Below are 20,130 nucleotides of genomic sequence, written 5' to 3'. Positions count from 1 at the left end.
TTGCTGCCTACCCTGGATAATAAGTGCAACATGATGCACATCTCTTCTGTCGGTGCCTGTAAGAGAAATGCAAACTTCAGGGATAGCTGCGCTGTTTTAGATGCCGCCAGTGATACCCTCTGGTTGAAAGAAAGATGATTTCATTGGAAACACTTCTATTTTGGAAACCATTTATTTATAAAAACGTATCTCAGTAATCAAGCCATTTCTTGTATTTTTACAGCAGAATATGGAGATGAAAAACACATAATTTACCTTAAAACTGTTGTGTTAAGCTGGCTTCTGGAACAAAAGACAACACCTAGATTGCGGAATGAGAATCGCCCCAGCCCGTGAGAGATAATCAGTAGTTACAATTACAGCCCCAAACAAAATCTTATATTTATAAAATACATTCACATTTGCGGCAGCATCTACAAACATTGTGTTAATACTTGGAGCATTAATACATTCAGCAATATGTACTGGCTGGAAATCAATGTGTATTTACATTTTCACAGAGACCGGGTCCTAACACAGGGCCCGGGTGTTGAAAGTCAAAAGGCACCTTCTTGCGGGGCTGCTGGACAGAGCCTGGATGATGAAGTCACACACCTAGTGATGGGAAGGATTAAGAAGGTGCTTCCGGAGCACCGACAGGGCAAGTAAGGGAGGCCATTATAGAGCACTGGCAAGGAGACAATTAAGGCACTAACGAAGGTGGGAGTCAGTGTGATAGTTAAAATACTAATAGGGAGAGACAAGTTAATATTCTAATATGTGTAACAGGGAGGCAGAAAAACACCTGTATAGAAGCAATGGTGGGCAGACTCAAGCAGTTAATCTTACAGGACAAATAGTTGGGCCACTCTTACAGGAATAGCATTGGGTTGAACTTGGGAGACTCTTAGAGAACTAGTGTTGGGTTGAGTTTGGGAGACGCTCTTGCCTTAACAGAGTTAGGTAGCTAAGAATGATACACTCTTGCAGTGTATTTTGCACAGGCATGTGCAAAGACTCTTTCAGCCTTTTGTCAGTGGATTGTGAACATACTCTTATAGTAAGAGCTATGGTTAGGTTTGGGGAGACTACTGCGCACACACTATTTCAGCATAGTTGTGATTGGAAGGATTGGGTAGACGGCTTGGGAGTCTCTTGCTTTGTTTAGAGATACGTCATTGCATTTTAGAGACAGCATTGCACATAGATGGATAGCCTCAAGTGGCTAGTGTTGGGTAGATCCTGTGAACATGTCTACATCTGGGGATGAAGAGAGACACACTTACAATCTAATTAATGTTGGATACACCTCTAGATGCCTTACATGGCTACAAAAAGGCACACAATGATAAATGTCTGTTGTTAAGAGTTTCAGAGCCTCTCTTACAGGTCTAATACCATACCGCAATGGGTTGAGTCATAGACCGTGGGTACTGGGTTGATTTAAGAAGACATTTATACACGGTCAGTTCTTGGCATAGTTATGCAGACCTTTATGTAAGACTAGTGGTAGGTATGTTACAAACACCTTGATGCAAAGTTGGCGTTGTGAAAGTCATTCATCAAAGGCTAGTGTTTTGTAGTTACTAAGGCATTCGTACAAGACTTTTACATGGAGTCAGAAAGACATTTATAAAGAAAATTTGTGTTGCGTAGAAATTGAGAGACATTGACTGGACTAGTGTTGTGTTGTTCCTCTTACACATCTAGTGTTCTTAAGAGACAGGCATACATGCCAAGGAGAAGTGCTTGGTAGGGTTGAGAAGCCTGCCTGAAAGTGCAAGTGCTTTGGGGATCAGGTGGGGAAATATTCTGTGTCAGTGTTTGCAGTCAGAGAAAATAACTGTGCTATTCTCAGGGAGAGAGCAGGAGAAATGTCCAGCAGTAATATTGGTGACAGGCAGAGGTTCTAGAAGAGTTGTTAGTGTCAGCAGGACATCTTTAAAGTTCTAATACTTTCAGATGGTGCCTAAATGTATAATCTATGCTCCATGTTCCCAGGATCTGTTCAGTGGGTAGAGGACAGAAATTGTGCCATAGAGGAGTTTGGACAGAGGAACTAATCCAACATATTCAAATTGGACAATGATCTATTGAAACAGTGGATTTTGAATATACAAGTGGAAAAGTTTCTAAAAGATCCAGAATTAGTATTAAGCATTATGTGATCAGCTAATAATGCTCTCAAAACCATGAAATCTCGATTCCAAGTACATGTGTTAGCATTATGATTCCCAAGTCCATGGTACCCTTAATGAATAAATGTCCTTTTTATATATTTCTTTTTAAAAAGCTCCCGTGGGCCCCATGCCTCTTCCAGAGAATAATCTCCACTTGATTTTCAGACTGCCCCTAGTGAAAATCAAGTGGAGCACAAAATACCAAAAGTAGAAAACAGTAAAGACATAATCCCAAACCCATTGCCCCCCCCCCAAAAAACCTATGTTGAGCCCACCAGATAAGTCTCTTCTATCCATTATGGATCAGAGCCTTAACCTTAGAAAGCATTAACCTTAGTGTGAGTGATGGGCCTTCAGGAATTATCAAAAATAAGAGTTTATTCATTTAGAAAATAGATAAGTCTTCACATCCAGCGTGAATGACACAGATACGAAAATAAGGCAGATATTGTCCTTCACAGAGGACATAAGGCCCCTTTTGAGCCAGTCACAGCAAGAGTAGACAGGGGTTAAATGACACCACGCATTACAAGGGAGGCTATACAGTAGCGATCATATCCAGTGTCCGGTGGCCAGATGGGGAGGTATGGGAAGAGAAATGGCAAACATTGCCTATGTGCCAGTCAGAGTGAAAACAGATAAAGCATACATCACAAGAGTCAAAGACTGAGGAGATTTGGTCTAGAAATATGGAAGAGATATGAGAGAAGTGACCTACAGAGGAAGATAGGCAGGCTAAGACAATATGGGAGGAGGTGACTTCCTAATAGACACAAAGAGCTCATAAGGGTTTGGGTCAGGTGTTGTCCAGAGTGAGATGAACTGACTGCGGGGGTATGGGAGAAGGGTCTCCAGAGGGGAATTGAAAGACTAGGAAGATATGGGAGAGGTATTCTCTGGCACAAACTAACATCGAGAGAATTTGGTAGATGGGTCATCTTAGGAAGAATGACAAAGGAGATATAAGATAAGTCCCCTTTCAGAAGAATACTATGCATATGAGTGGTGAAGCCCTTCACCGCACATGGAAAGAGGATCTGCAGAGTTCATCACCAGTTGCGGGTATATGGGAGAATTCCCATCCTGCATGAGTAAGAAATAGAAGGAAAACGTGTCCGCGAACAGCTGTCGAGGTGGTCTCAGACGATCTAGATGCAGATGCCAAAGAAATGTCCGTTCTGTCAAAGATGCAGGAGTTTATTTTATGGGTGACGTCTTCTGAAAGAAGAGGGGCAGCAGTAGAGATACCCCTTCAGCTTGCAATCTAATGGAGGTGACAAGAGACTAAGCAAATAAAGACAACATCCCTGCCAGTGTGAGCAACAGGTGAAAGAAGCAAAAGCACTGGCAATGCAATAGTGGAAAGCCGTGTTGGGGAACACACTGCCCATCTCAGTAGATTTCACAAACCATCAACAGGGATTCAACAGCTAAACTGAGGTGCTTAAGATCTCCTGCCTGATCAATGTAGGAATGATCAGGCAGAGAAAGACGCCGTCATAGCAGCTTCCAGCCAATCCCCATGATGACATAGGGGCTGGTTTAGACGTACATGGCTTTGGACATGACAAAGCCTCGGCTGTCCTGGTAGTGGTCAGTAGCAGGGTAAGATAGGTCATTGTAAATGGGGTTAATTTGTTCCAGGTAGTCATCTTCAGTGCTGGGCATGTGTTCGCTGTGTTCGAGGCCTTGGTCTCCATAGGCGTCTTGATAAAGAGGCATGTTCTGCTGCAAAGAAGTCGTAAATAGAGAGTGAGATACCTAATGTTAGCAGCACAACATCCATTGCAGACACAATAAGTGCAAAACAGTCACCGTAATCACATCATTCCCCTTGCCACCCCACTCTCCTTCAGAATACAGTATCCTACATATACAGATGCTGTAAAACAACAGAAATAACCCCGAACAAACATCGCAAGTGCGAAGAAGATACAATCTTCTTACTTGTGTGAATGTTATTGTAGTTTACTATCTCTTATACAATGTCATGTTCAGCATTATCCTTCTCTCTAGAGGATGGATTCAAAATGATGTGTTCACTCTTACATTTGTACAAACTAGCGAGCATCTACCATGAGCGTGTCTGCAATGAGAGTCTCCCATGATGCCAACTGGAACGCCACTCCGCATATAAGTGTCTTGAAAAAGGCCTAACTCAAATCATTCAACCTAACGGAACAATCTAGTGGGCCTCAAGTCCAAGTCTAGCTAAAAAAATATTGTTAAATGTAAATAACGTGTTTCTTTTGCAACATCAATCTTTTATAGAGTCACATGCTGTGTACAGAACACCAATTAATAACCGCTTAGGGGAATGGTGATTTTGACACTTAAGTAATTTAAATACATGTTAAGGGCCGCTTGGGTCTAACTTCAGTATTTGTCTTAAGTGTGGACTGACACAGAAATGTCATGTTAATGGGTGGATACTGATATCTTATCTTATCTTATTGTAACCAATTTTCGGGAAAGTTGTTTCAGCCGGTTCTCTCTGGATAGAACGAGCCCTTAGGTGTACTTATAGCAATTTCACTGCTAACTGATAACATAACTATATGCCACTTAAATCTATCTAGCTTTTGTTGCTTTTCAAAGATTTCTTCCTTTAAGGGAATTACAATATTTGAAATGACACGTAAGTGAGTAGTCCTACTGATCTGTAAAGACTGTACCTATTTTGGATGATTTCTTAACATCTTACTTTCCTGAAAATTTAATAGTTTCTCCACAGCCATAGCCTACAGTTTGGCCCACTTCTTGTGACATGATTGCCACTACAAACATCCCTTTCTATGACATCTTCATAATGCTGTACTTCTGCGGACAACTATGGCGATCTTCCACACTATCCGTATTTGATGTGGAACGTAGTTGATGCACACTCTGACCTGATGCGAATTACTTTGTTCGATGTACTGCTAAGTACTGGAATTACCTCAGAGTTCAGAAGGGAAGCTTTTCTGGGCAGGAACATTTAATTTAATCCACCAACAAACAAATCATGTATCCCTGGGATTTGGAACATGTCTTCCCTTTTTGTGTCTTCTTGTACACTGTCAATGTTGCTAAATGCTCACTAATAGGAAAGTAGGCTATCCGTCTGTCGCCAAACATACAAGTTATGACATTACCTCCCTGACAACATTATGTATTGCGGACCCCTTGCTGCAGCACAACTCAAATGACTCAGCAAATTCGACCACATCCCCCGATCCTCATCAAACTGCACTGGCTCTCTCTGCAAGCATGCATCACCCCCAAATTCTGCTGCATCAACTACAAGACTGTCACCCTGAAGTCCCTGCCTGTCCTCAAACATTTGCACTACAATGAATAGTTGCAGTGATAATTCAAACAAACCTCCAAAATACAGCTAATACAATGAAAATAAATATGCATTATTGGAAGAAGGTACTGATCTTGGTACTGGAAAACTATTATGGTGTCCTGTATTAATTAGGCCCCATAAGTAACAATAGAAAATAGAAAATACACAAATTGTAAAAGTAAAAAATATAAAGTGAGCCTTTCCACCAGTTAGGCCAGATGTGTTAGAAAGATAACATATATTTCAGATGTTTAGTACACATTGAATAACGTTACATTTTCATTGGTGACAGGTAGGCACTGAAACTGGCCTCTTTAAGTTAATACGAGCCAGAATCCAACTGTATTCCCGCACAGTGGTTTCTTACAACTGGAAATAGAATGTTTAAATGTAACTTGTAAATGTAATTTGTATATTTTCAGAATGTGTAAGTTGCAAATGTAAAATCTTTACCATGTTGTCTATGTCTGTAATCATCTTACATGCACTTTAACGCGCCCAGCTACCTCAGGGTCAGGTGCGCTATAGAAATCAATAAAAAAACAAAGCAACAATATGAAGCATGTGTACACTTTCGTTGGTCCCTTTAGAAATAATAAAGATATTGCTGTATGGTAGGAATTAGTGCCCATGGCTACTGTATCCAGCACCTATCTGTCGGTCATAGGTTTCTGTTCTGAGAAGATTTGCAATTATTCCTAAAACTGAGGTGCTTTGGCTTGGGAATGAAACTATTTCTTGGGAATCCCCAGTGACCCACTAAATAATGAAGTACAGCCACCTTCTCAGGATATCCACAATGAGTGTAGAGGAAAACGTACGTATAGGGACAGAAGGTTGGTGTGCTATTTTTGGTCATTTTGAAAACCTGAATGAAAATCCATTATCGGATGGATCGCTGAGTTCTCACCTAGTCTGTGTTTGGTTGGCGTATCAACCCTTTCAGGCATACTTTTTGGAGTACTCTATACTCTTCACTCTGTGGAATGCAGTATGTTGCCATGGTTACCCATGCTGGTTATTGCTATTTAACAAGGACTGCCATTGCAATGTTGTGGCACACATGCAGCATTGAGGCTTTTGTGACAAGTGTTCTCTGTTGTCGTATTGGTCACTTTGTTCACCTTCCACATGTTGTACTTCCATCCACTTAATAGAGAACATCATGCCCACTGATCGACCCTGCAAATGAGCCCTTGCTGGGCTTCATTCATTTTTTTACTGAGTGGTGTGCTGTTCCAACATGGCCTTTGCGATAAGGTCCGGCTATTGGACCGGCAGGCGAAGCCGGCCCTTCAAAGGTTCCCCTTTAAGGGTGCTACACAATCCCTGTCTGGCCCTATTGTAATTCCATCCACTCAATAGAGAACATCATGCCCACGGATGCCCTTTGCTTGCCTTCATTCATTTTTTACTGAGCGGTGTGTTGTTCGACATTGGTCACAGCAGTGGCCTCGAGAGCGCAGAGTCCTCCTCTGCAGAATAGCTGGTCTCCGTAGATGGTGGATTGGCTGAGGCCTTCATAACAAGATACGGATATGGGAGCCGGCAGGCAAAGCCGGCCTCCTATACGAGTGCTACACAATCCCTGTCTGGCCCGGTCAGCCGTGCCTGCCGTTCTTTGGATCCTTTGTCATCTTCCTGCCAAGCTTCTGGTCTGTGCCAAGCAGTTCTAACCATAGTAACCTGTTCATTATTGCCCTCTGCTCTGCCTCACAAGATCGGCTAACGAAAGTAGGACTGATGTCATGCACCCTCTTCTGCTCGTCATTCCTGTCTTGATGACGACTGATGTAACCCCTGATGGTGTAATGGCCTTCCCGAACCTGGCTGCTGCCCTCCTGCCCCCATGCTTCTCCATGCCTTATTGGAACAGCATTGTTCATTGACTGCTCACAACTGCAAGGCATTGCATTAGATCCGTACCTGGCAGCCCCCCGCTGCACGCGTTCCAGCGGGCACCTTTCATCTTTTACATTACTTTACATGCCCAGGTTGTCTGCTGGTCTCCCACCCTGCTATCCTTTCCTTACTTGGGTTCATCAGACCATCCCTCGAGCCCTAGCTCTGAGTCACCAGTCTTTTACAGTCAGCCCCACGCACGACTAAGTGTGGCTTTCTCCAAACTGTGCACTCATGATGATACCGCCGCTTACCTTCTATACCGGTTGCGTTGTTCCTTACTAACCCTATCCTCCAGATTGTCATTCTTAGCCCTTGTACTTATTTTCTGCTAGCTGTACCAACGAACTGACACTCCCAGCCCATGCAGTACTAACTATAACCTGCCAATATGAAGTAGCCCCCACGACCAAGTGGCAAGTCTTTCCCAAACTAGGCACCCTTCCTAATGCTGCATTTTATCGAGCTGTACCTGCATTTTTAATGTAGGCCTCTTACCGCAAGTGAGGATTTTCCATTTTTGTACATTTCGCCTAATGCTGCATTTTACCTATTCTGTACCTGCATATTTGATGTAACCCCCTTAACATGATGAGGCTTTCCCAAATTGTGCCCCCACTCCAATTGTTGTACCTCATTTCCAGCCTTGTGCTATATTTACCTATCCACTTGCACTTAAAGAACCCTTCTCCCCCCCTTCTGAGCATTACTCCCTCCCCTGTTCTCCCTGCGCTCCCCCCCTTCCCTTCTCCCTTCATTTATGTTACTGCACTTGCACACTGCGAATAGTCTCATGACTTAGTAGGAGCGTTGTTTGTCCCCTTCCCTGTTCATCCCCAACCTACACCTCCCCTCCTCTCCTCTCCTCTCCCTTGCATTCTTGTTACTGCACTTGCACGATGCGAATGTCTCAAGCCCTAGTAGGAACGTTATTGTTTTGTTTATTCCCTGTACCTCCCCCTCCCTTTTCTTGATGTGCCTCGAAACACCATTTTGCTGGATAGTACCATCTATCGGTTTCCCTATGAAATGACATGTTTGGAACTTGAACCTCTGCACTTCCGGACTCCTGCACTGAAGCAGAACACCATCATCTATGAATACCTGCTTCCAAACAAGCTGAAATGTTCTTGCCCGATGACGCAACTGCATGCAGATAGTGAGGTCAGTGTTTCTCTTCGAAACAAGATTGACCAATTCTTGCTGCTCTCTTCAGGGAGACAGTGAAATAAATATTCACCAGATATCAATGAGCATGTCTAACGCGACAGCAATGCGATGCTGTAGCATTATCCAGTAAAACATGTCACCCTAAAACCTCTAACATTATATTGTTCGTGTGTGAAGGAGGCCCCCATGTCGCTGCCGGGTTAAAGGTTTGGTAATAACCTAGTGAATTCCAGGCAATTTCTTCAAAACTGCTCCTTGTCTTAAAGGCTTCTGCTTCTTTTCAGTCATTTAAGCGAATGGAGAAATAGAGCCAGATGTTAAAATTAAACCTTCACATGGTGGTACGAAATCAGAAAGCGTTTAGAGAAACTGAGTAGATTACCAACTAGCTATAGAGTCTCATTTCTTTTTAAAAAGCTACACTGTTGGAATGTATTACATCGGAATGCTGCAGGTATTGGCCACCCTTGGCTTAATGCACTGAAATTACCTGGTGCTAATGCCTTAGAGAATGCACTGGCTTTTCATGTCATTTATTTATGTATTTTTTCATTTATGAAGCGCACAACAGCCCGTCGGCGCCACAGCGCTGTTATAGTGAGTTGTTGCTAGCATCTATGCATGGTTACAGTAGGCGTCAGGGGTGATCCAATTGCTATGCATCCGGTAATGGCTGAGGTTCTGCAGTGCGCGTGCGATGAATAGCTTTGCAGTCTTCTCAACAGCTTCAAGCCTACATGTGAGATCGATGTGCATTAGTGAGCACATGCATGCGTTTTCAGAAGGAGCTTTCTGCAAGCTGCATCTACAGTTTTGTGATCCAATGGCAAGCACAGGTACTCTTACGTCCTGCCACCTTTCCTCCATACTGTTGATATATACTTCTAGGGTCAGACAGGAAACATGCTGTAATGCAAATTCCATTAACTTTGAAATCAAAGCCAGGGTGAATGTGCAGAAGTTGGGTCACAACCCGCCTTCTGACTTGGTGACCAGTCCTAATCTCCACACTGGTAGGAATGAATAGCTAAAGTACAGCACATGTTTATTTTTAACCCAATAATCCTCTTCTGTTTGTTTTTAATTCTTCACATTTTGCTACGCTATTATTCTGCAAGAGCCAACTCCTTCTGACTTATGCCACACAAATAATCGTTCTCAATGTTCAGCTCCTGCCAGTGGCACTTTCTCGCTTCAGATCGGCATGTCTAATGTGTTTGGGCCCAGTCCAGAACTGGAATCTTTGCTTTCCTGAGATGCTGTTTCATCAAGAACCTTATGTGACAAACGTACCATTCTTAGAAGGTCGCCTCTTGAAGGTTTTTAAGAGGTTTCTGTGGGAACAAAAGATGAATGAAGAAGGAACAAGTTATTTACCTGTAACTGTTGTTCTCCAGCATGGGTCTGGCATGGATTCACATGCTCATGAATATTCCCCGTCGTCAGGCTGGGAACACTCAGTAAAAGAAAAAATCAGTTTCAGTTTAGTTTCTGAACTGTCTTTCTCCTAACAACCAATCACTGAGGTCTGGGTCATACTGCCCCTAGCTAATGACTTCCCTCTACCTACGCCCCTCCTCTGGCAGCTATCTTCATATTTGGTAGCACATAAAGTGGCAGTAGGACCAAGAGAAGGACCGCAGAGGGGTAGGAGGGAGGGTTGGCATATGAATCCATGCCAGACCCATGCTGGAGAACAACAGTTACAGTTAAGTAACTTGTTCCTTCTCCAGCATGGGGTCTGACATGGGTTCACATGCTCATGAATAAAGAATACATAGCAGTACACACATGCACAACTACGGAAGGTGGCAAGGCTCACTAAAAGCATCTCTTACCTGAACAGGTTGCGCATGCACTGCTCGGCAGACTCTGGACTCCTCCCTAGAATCCCTGTCGACGCAGTAGAATCTCGTGAAGGTGTGCGTCAACCTCCATGTAGCACCCCTGCAGATGTCCAGCAGGGGCACACCAGACAGGAACGCCGTTGCAGCTGTGATCGCTCTGGGAGAGTGGGCTCTCGCATGGCCAGGCAGCGGTTGGTTTGCCAAATGGTGGCAGTGGGCAATACAGCCGGAGAGCCACCTGGAAATGGAAGCCTTGTACAAGGCCTTCTCATGGCTCACAGGACTAAAGTTCACAAAGAGCTGAGAGGTTTTCTGGAAACTCTTAGTGCGGGCCACATAGAACTTCAGCGCTCTAGCCACATCCAGCGAGTGCAAAGTCCTTTCAGCCGGCGACAAAAGGCGTCGGAAAAAACACAGGTACCACAAAAGGCTCATTTAGATGAAAGTACGATGGCACCTTGGGCATGAAGGAGGGGTGCGGCCGCATCACCACCCTCGTCTCGTGGAAAGTCAAGTAAGGTGGTTTACAGGAGAGGGCCAGGATCTACCCCACTCGTCGTGCAGAGGTGATGGCCACGAGAAAAGCTGTTTTCCACAACAAAAACTTGAGTGGTGCAAAATGCAGAGGCTCGAACGGAGGTCCCATGAGCCTAGTAAGCACCACATTGAGTTCCCACGTCGGAGCCTTCACCGGCGGGAACGAGCAGAATAGTCCCTTGACAAATTCCTTGACCAATCGGAACGACCACAAAGATGGTCATCCTGGGGATCTGGTGTAGCGGAAGATGGTCACCAGATGAACCTTGATGGAGACTTGGGCCAGCCCCAATTTGGCCAACGACAGCAAATATGGAAGCACCTGAGGGGCCTTGATGCTCAGTGGGTCGATCTTCTGGGACGGCACCAAATAGCCAATCTCATCCTCTTGAGTCCGTAGCATTTCAAAGTAGACGATGCTCTAGCCTTGGCAAGAACTTCCTTGCAGTCCACCGGGAGATCGTAGCCACCAAATTCTAGCGTTGCAGGAGCCAGGACTTCAGGTTCAGAGACCCTGGATCATGGTGAAGAATGGCACCTCCTTCTTGGGCGAGAAGATCCGCGACCACCGGCAGCTTGACTGGTGGTGCCGCTGACATGCTGAGAAAGTCCGGGTACCAGATCTGCCTTGCCAACACCGGTGCAACAAGGATCATCCAGCACGACACTGTATGAGTAGATTGATGACTCAAAGTAACAACGGAGGGAACACATACAGAAAGAGGCCTTCCCAAGGGAATGAGAATGCATCCCCCATGATCCCCTGCTGGCAAACCTCTGGCACTTGGTGTTTGTCACCGTCGCAAACAAGTTGATCTGGGGATTGCCCCATTTGTGGATCAGGTTCTCCACTTGGTCCTGCCAAAGCTCCCACTCATGGCACGAGTGAGGTTCCCTGCTCAGAGAGTCGGCGACAATGTTATTGACTCCTGCCAGATGAAACGGGATGAGTGACGGCCCAATGCCATAAATCCTGCGCTTCTTAGGAGAGCACTGGGGAACTCGTGCCCCCCTGCTTTCTGATGTAAAACAATGTGGTGGTATTGTCTGTGAAGACCCACACCACCTTGCCCTTGAGGGACGGCAGGAACGATTTGTGGTCCCAAAACCCTGCCAGTAGCTCCAGCCCGCTGCTGTGCAACATCTTCTCCTCCAGCAGCCACAGGCCCCTGGCTTGAAGACTTCCAGTGTGGGCTCCCAATCTCTCCAGGGAGGCGTCCGTCATTACAGTCTCCTGATGTGGTGGGTCCTGGAAATCCGTGCCTCTGGTCAGATGAGAGTGCACGCCCCACCATCTTATCGCCCGCCGGAACCCCTCGTCGTGAGCGATCTTGTCTTCGAAGCTTCCTGACACCTGAATCCAACGGGGGTCGAGGAATTCCTGAAGTTGTTGCATCGTTAGCCTGCAGAGTCGGATGAGATAAATGCATGACGACATCATTCCAAGCAGAGAATTGATGGTCCTCACCGTGGCGCTCTTCAGAGCGAGCAGACATTGCACCTTGCCCGGGATGGTCACCACACTCTCCTCCGACGGTGACGCCAGGCATGACACCATGTTGAGACAGTATACCAGGGGCAGTGCTTCCTGCGATGGAGTAAGGAAGGACTTTGCATAATTCACCGAGAACACCAGATCCGTTAGTAGGCGGACGGTCCTCACTGTGTGGTTGGGTGGCGATGCATCTTGAGCCAGTCGTCCAAGTAAGGGTAGATGTTGATCCCTTGCCATTGCAGATGTGCCGCCACCAGCGCCAGGCACTTGGTAAAGACCTGTGGCGCCAATTTCAAACCGAAGGGAAGGGCCCTGAATTGATAATACTTCCGCTGAATGACAAAGCGCAGAAACTTGCGGTGTCCCTTGAGAATTGGGACGTGGAAGTGTGCATTGGCCAGGTCCAATGACGACAGAAAGTCTCCCTCTTCTAGCAGTCCGATCAAGTGCTGAAGAGTGACCATTCAGAACTCCTGGGACTTGATTAATTAGTTTAGTCGTCGGAGATCGAGAATGGGCCTCCAGCCCCTGGTCTTCTTTCACACGAGGAAGTACCTTGAGTACACTCCGGAGTCCAGGAGCCGCTTTGGTACGAGCTCTACTGCCCCTTTCTTTAGCATGGCCTGAACCTACAGCAGCAGCTGAGGGACGTGGATTTCCTGACGTGCCACCAGTGGTATTTGGGGACACTTCCGTTTAAACTCCAGGGTGTGTCCGTGAGCAAGAGCGTCCATCACCCAACGGTTTGTGGAGATGGTCTTCCACACACTGACTAAGTTCACCAGCCGGCCTCCCATCGGGGTGCATGGGTGGGGGCCCGACGTCACGGCCGGTTCATTCTTGCTTGGACGTCAACATGCTGCCTTGGGATCCCTGGCTCGGTGACGTCCTCCTCCAAAAGCCTTGGAACAGCCCCTGTTGGTCTCTTGGGCCGAGGAGCAGGAGGGCTGGCGGTACGAAGAGGAGCCCCTGCCAAAACAGGGAGACTTGCTGCCTGAGGATCAAACGGATGGCCGTCGCTGCTGTAGTGTGCCCAGGGCAAAGGGCAAAGGTTGTTGCCGTCAAAGGGCATGTCCAAAACCCTACTTTGGACATCCTGTCGAAGGTTGGTGGCCTTGACCCAGCCACGACGACGAAGGCAAACGCCATTGCCCATCTGGCAGAACCCCGCGTCGGCGATGTCTGTGGCCACTGTGATGGTGTGGTCCGACGCCACCTCGCCTTCTTGCAGAATCTCCAACGCCTCTGACCTCTTGTCTTCAGAGAGGAAGACCAGAATGGGAGCGAGCTTGAACGACAGCTCTCGGTCATAGCATGCTATGATAGAGAGGGCATTGGCGGCCTTGATAGTCGTCGCTGCAGAGTAGATAACCGTCGTCCTATAGCATCCAACTTCTTCCCCTTGCTGTCCAGAGGGGTGGACGCTGCCGAGGTCGAAGTGCCCGATGACGACTTCTTGGCCGCTGCAGAGACCACCGAGTCCGGTGATGGTTGGGCCCGCAAGCACTTGGGCGCAGAGTCCGGCAGCCTGTATTTCTTCTCCAGGCAGTCCCTCTTTGCTGGGGCCGTAGAAGGATTCTTCATGGGAGATAGGCCCTCATCCCAAATGTCATCCAAGAGTAGGACTGAAAGGATGGGGTCTTTCTCTTCGCCTCACGGTGCTGATATAGGAAGCCCTCCTTTTTTGATACGAGTGTGTGTAGAGTACAGAGAATGTCCACATAGAGGTGTGTAGGGGGCAGCTGAGGTGGAGGGCAAATGGGAAGCTGAGGCACAGGAAGAAAGGCAAGTCCCTTGTCACCCTGAGGCCCTCCATCGCCTTTCTCAACAGTATCTTCATTGTGCTTTCATCAGCGCCCTCGTTGTAGGGCCTGACCCCGACGTTTCCCTTATCACCTCTGTCCTACTGGATGGTCTGAAGTAGGACAAGCTCCTCCTCTGAGGAGATATCCGTGCCCTTGAAGACCTCTGCACCGCCCCCATTTCTTTGTGTCCAGAGGGGATTGTCTCGGAGATGACCGACATCTTCTTCTCCGGGGTCTTCTCAATGGGTTGGAAGGAAGACTCCCTCCTGGCAGGGAGGGACACTCTTGCCTTCGGAGGTGTGCCCTGTGGGTCCGCCTCTGCGGCCTTTGAAAGGGATGCCACCTCGATGGAAGGCGGGGCCTTTGTCGGTCTACCGGGGCCTTCAGAGCCAAGACCGGACCCTTGTCCTGCTTGGCCTTCATGGCCGTCCCGGACGCCTTGTCCTGCTTAGCCTTCTTAGGGGGAGGGCTGGGGCCCGGCTCCCCCATGGCCTTCTCCGTCAAGGGCAGGCTGGCTTTGGACTTCTCCTTGGCCATCTCCGGGGCCACCTTGAGCTTGCCCAGATGGACCAATTTCCTCTTGGACTAAGAGTGTTGTCTGGTGATCGAAGTTGCTGGAGACGTTGGACTCACCCTGGCAGCCGAGGATCCCGCCGCAACGGCGCTCGCGGTGGCAGTGGACTCGCAGAGCTTGGCCTTTTGTTGGACTCCTGCGGGAGGGGTGCCCTAAAGGACTTAGAAGCCCGCTCAGCTTTCCCGCATCCGGGAGAGGCATTCTCCTGGGACCCACACAGTGCAGAGGCCTTCGCCTGTAGCCAATTATTCAGCCGCTTACGCCAATCCTTCAACGTGTGCGTTGAGAGTTCACGGCAAAATGCACAATCTTTTTCCTTGTGTGGCGAGTACAGGCAATAAACGCACTGGGAATGTTTGTCATCCATGAAAACATTCCGCAAGCTGCAGTCAGTGCAAATCTTGAAAAGAGAGGGGGAATCTTTCTTCTCCTCCGACATAGTCCACGCGGCGTAGGCCTGAAGAATCTTCTGAAAGCCTCCACAAAGAAACTTGACAAAATCCGCCCTTGAGGGGCGCTGAAGAAGTCTGAAAAAATGGGTCACCATTAATCGGAAGGTAGATCGATGGAGCACAAGGCTCGATTGACCGATAGAGTGAAACTCTTCCAAAAAAGCGAAAAACGCAGTAACAGCTTGAGAGCTAAGCACGAGGACTCCCAACACTTGAACGTGCAGTAAAGATCTGAATATGGCTGCCAGGGGAGGGGCTTAGGACGAGGGCAGTCATTGGCCAGGAGCGGTATGACCCAGAGCTCAGTGAATGGTTGTTGAGGTGACGTAGCAATGGCCTAAGGCTATACAACTGGCTAACGCTGCTAGCTTTGTTTCCGATGGCTTCAAGCTAATTGTCAGAGTTTTCTCCAATATTTCCCACACATGTACCAGGATTGTTTCTGAGGGCCTGGCTGAGCAGGTTATAAAATGGAAACCAATGGGGATTCCGAGATTCCTCATTTGTCACCAGTGTCACATGTAAGTACTATGAATAATGCCTCCCCTTGCTGAGAGGACTGATGAACACTCAGATGCCATTTTGAATTCAGTGTCAGAACATTCCAATCTGTTGAGTTCTTTTTGTACCACAGAAAGAAATTAAAAATCTAGACTAGATTCAGGATTTGCTCTACAACCGGCTTCAACTACTCCTGATGAGAGTGGACAGGATGCAGTTACGCATCAGCAAGTTTAGGATCCGTCTTCCTCTTGATTCATACTGAACCTACGGTGTGCATGCTTCCTCAGCCCTACAAACATGTGCATTTGTGGACTCGGTCTGTCCCAGTTTCCTGACAGTAAACTACTGAAGACGCATTGCAGTGTGGGTGCCTTCATTACTTCTGAGCACACCAATGCCAGGGATCGGAAACCTACTTCAAGAGTAGTCCCTCCACCCCACCATTCCCAATCTCCACCAGATCCTCATACAGTCATGCCAGAGAGCCCTCGTCCACGTGTGCCGATGGCACAACTTGACTCTCTAGATGTGCTCAGTGGGGATGCATGAGAACATATTGAAAGTGAGCTTACATTTTTTTCCCATAAAAGAATTGAAGGTCTTCAGAATGTTCAGCTAATTCCAGTTCCAGAAAAGCCCTGTTACTTATGAGGTGTTTTTTGTATGCTAACTAACAGAAGAGATTCCAAACCAGGCCTGTCTATGCTGAAAGATGTGAGGGGTTAAGGTGCACACATTTTGGAGAAGCCGCATTCAATTTGTCAGAGAATAAATGTACTGATGTTCATTATAGGCCTATTCTCACAGAACAGGTATGGTTATCTATGCATCCACAAGCTCAGTCTTCAGTGGTGAAAGGAATGATGCATTAGAACAAGCAATCTTCCTTGATTCAGATTTCATCATCATCTCCACTGGATGAAGAGGTGAAACATTTGGGTTCATTAGTCCAATATGTATATAAAAACCTATTTTTTCAACTTTGAAAAGCAAACAATGATGCCTTTTTAGCAATGGGTAATCTGAAATTTCTGAGACAAATTGTGGAATTCAAAAAAGCATCCCCTGCAGGGACACAGGCCACTTTGACATTTGTCATAGTAGAGGCTTCAGAGGTGGCACAAGGCATTAAGGAAGCCTCTCCATTATACAGATTTTGTTAAATGGGTATGCCTAGTTGGGCTCCCTCCTGATGCCAGACTTGGATGAAGTGGGCAAAACTGAAGCCAGACCTTGGATTTACACTTTGACAGGAATAGACCTTTCATTTTTATCGACAGACGAGGAGCTCTCAAAGAAACCAAGCTTTGGGTTACATCGACAACAAAGCTCTCCGAGCCCCTTCTAAGGCTTCTCTCAGAGGTTTGGTCACAAACGCTTCTTTGAAAGTTTGAGGCTTACAAGAACAAAAGCAAAACCAGGATCATTCTCAGAGCATACAACCCAGCATCTGCAAAGGTCAACTTGAAGTGACTTGGGAACCTCTCCTCAAATCCTAGATCTACGACAGTCATGCCTCGGATCATGTCACCCCCAGCAGGGCATTAATCTAGCCTGACATCTACATGTGTGGGCTCCAATCATAAAAGGTCACTGGGTCGTATCGGCAGAAAGAAGAGGGTGTCACTGGGGCCCTTTATCCTCCGGCAGTTTAGCGTGGAAGTAATGCTTTCTCACAAGTAGACAAATTGCTTTGCAAATGAGCAACAGGGGAAGTCCTGTCTCTTGAAAGAGGATTGGGCTTCTTCTCAATATTTTCTGTAGGTGCAGGCCAGGATGACCTGTGCACAATACTCAGCATTTCCCATCTTAATAACTTGTTCGACCCCTAGAAAGGTTTAGGATCATTTCCCCTGCACAGATTTGCCATGCCAATGGTACTGGATTTGTTGCTATTTACATCTTCAAATTTGGCCTCCTCATCGATCTTTATGATTTTCCAGAGGGAGCAGACCGAGTCCTACCGTTTAGCCTAATGTTGCTCCACAGGCCTTTAACAAGGTGATGGGGCTGTGATGGCATCTGAGCTGCGCCTCCAGGGGATCCACCTCTTAGCCATACCTAGATTTCTCCCTATTACAACAGCCATTTCTGGAGATGCTGCTTTGGCCCTTCAGGCACTGCTGGCATTGACTTTGCACTAGGCCTTTGAGTAAAGATCGAGAAGTCCTTATTTGCGCCTTCCCGAAGGCTGACGTACATCGGCTTTGTCTAGGACTCACACAGAGGCTTTCCTCACTACTGAGAGAATACTTTGAGCACAAGCACCACTTTCCCTCCACAGTGTCAACCAAAGCGGCAAGTTCAACATCTGTCGGGTATTATGGCATCTTGCACCACAGCAATACTTCTCTGCAAAGCTCCAAATGCCATGTGTTCAATTTCACCTTTGGTGCTGCAATGCAACCTCGTTAGTGAGTATTCCGATGCCTCAATCTATCAAAGTAGACGTTCAATGATGGTCTCTGGAAGTCCATCTTCAATGAGGATTTCCCTTCCAATCCTCGCATCTGACTCTGGATAGCCTCAAGGTCTTTGTGGTTCCGATTGGGGACCACACTCATAAACCACGACTTATGGTCTCTTCAAATAGAGCAACGAACATACAGAGCACTGTGGCATGTTCAAGGCACTGAAAGCCCTCCTTCCGACTAAATGGGAAACAGAAGGCCTAATCAAGATGGTCAATACTAAAGCCACATTCTAAATAAAAAAGCAGGGTAGCACCACTCCTTTCCAATCTAGTGATAGAGATATGGCTATGGGGAGTTTGACAAGACATTTCAAGCTTTCCATCTAGTAGGGCATAAGAATGCATAAGCAGATTTTCTGGACAGGCCACCATTTCAGAACCGCGAGTAGGAGGTGCTTTAGAAAGATGTGAAGCTTCACGTTTCAAAAGTGGGAAAAGCCAAAATGTGATCTTTTTGCAACCCATGTCAGCACAAAACATCCCCTCTCTATATCCTGGAGGACAATGGGTTTCAATTCTCTGGATCAGAGAGTCTCAGTTGGAACAACTTCCAAGTAAACATCTTTCAACTTCTATCTCTAATGAACAGGAATCCGAACAAAGTTACAATTGCCACTGGTGTGGAGACAAGGGCAACAGCCAATTGGCTTCCACTTTGTCCTTCGCTCTGTTGCCAGTCTATTCAGCTGAGTAGTAGAGGTGGTCTGGCAGCTGTGAGTGCTTGTGTGACCTCAGAATGAGTTTCATTTTCCTGCGCCAACCCAGTGGTCAATTGAGTCTACAAGACATCTTCCATTTATAGCCTGCAGTTTCTTTTCCTCACAGAGTGTGGAAATTGAATGCGGTTATTCGGCTTTGGACCCTAAACCCTTTGAACCTATGTCTTCTGCAGGTATTAAATTATTTGCAAGGAAATCAGCTTTTCCAGTTGCAGTCCGCATTCCTATCTTTTACCATTTTTGTATTCTTTCTGGTCTACCTAGAGTCCCTTCGGCTTTCCTATAACTCTACCTGAAAACCCTTCTTCCTAAACTGAAAGGGACATACATCTTTAGGGACCTACGAATATCCAGACAGTGTATTTCACCAGGCCAGATCCTCAACCAGATTGTTCATAGGCCATGGACATTTCAACCCAGGCAAGCAAGATTGAAAGACATTTGCAGCCCGATGGGTGGTTTCTTGAATACTAGAAGCTTATAACATTCAAAAGATCTCTCCTTCCTAAAGGTTTGAATGTTTATGTAGTGAGGACAAACTGCATGTACCCATTGATGTTATGTGCATCATCGTTTTGCCAACATTACCAGGGGAATGTTAGTTCAAGAGGAGATTCTTAATTTGAGCAGGCTGTCTTTCGCAGCCTGTTTGGTTAGAGTAGGTTAGACAGTTGAATTGTGTCGAATTGTATCCCGAGAAGACCCACCATCTTACATCTCCAGTTCTAGAGTGGGAATCGAGGGGAAGACGCCTCAACCACCTCCTTAGCTCCTGCATGTGAAAATCCTGATATACCACCCAATCCAGAGACCGGTATAAGATTCTGGTGGACCCAACATTTCAGCACCAGAGTGAGGATTCTCGGAGATAAGTTCCCCAGCTCCTGCATGGAAATCCTGGGATACTTACCACCCATCCCCAGCGAGGTCAATCTCCACAAACCCCAGTCTGAAGATCATGGGAGGCATACCACCCTCTCTGACCACTATTCGAAACCTTCAAGACCCACCAGCCCAGACCAAAAATAAGCATCCTGGAAACTGAGCTTACCATCTCGCTATCCACTTCGGCCCGAGACAGCGACTCGAAAGGGATGGGCTTAAGAGGCACGGATTCTTCACTATCACTTTCTTTATGCACAGGAACCTACAATGACAATAA

At 46.6% G+C, this 20,130-nt stretch overlaps 1 protein-coding gene across 3 annotated transcripts in view; it reads right to left on the bottom strand.

Annotated features, from left to right (window-relative positions):
• Positions 1–153: 153 nt before the first annotated feature.
• Positions 154–20,130, bottom strand: part of LOC138531734 (nectin-2-like) — a 262,202-nt gene continuing 242,225 nt past the window's right edge. Inside the window, exons 8-9 of one of the 3 annotated variants that reach the window (XM_069641008.1) lie at positions 20,020–20,115; positions 154–3,884 (exon numbers count right to left, since the gene is read on the bottom strand). In XM_069641008.1, the coding sequence (XP_069497109.1) occupies positions 3,702–3,884; positions 20,020–20,115 (279 nt within the window). In that variant the 3' untranslated portion in view covers positions 154–3,701. Of the gene's footprint in view, positions 3,888–20,019; positions 20,116–20,130 lie in introns of those variants that run through there. The other 2 variants (XM_069641007.1, XR_011284856.1) reach the window with 2 other exon arrangements.

The sequence above is a fragment of the Ambystoma mexicanum genome, chromosome 1q (genome assembly GCF_040938575.1).
Source record: "Ambystoma mexicanum isolate Mex_15411 chromosome 1q, UKY_AmexF1_1, whole genome shotgun sequence".
NCBI lineage: Eukaryota > Metazoa > Chordata > Amphibia > Caudata > Ambystomatidae > Ambystoma > Ambystoma mexicanum.
This window is presented reverse-complemented; position numbering and strand designations above follow the sequence as displayed.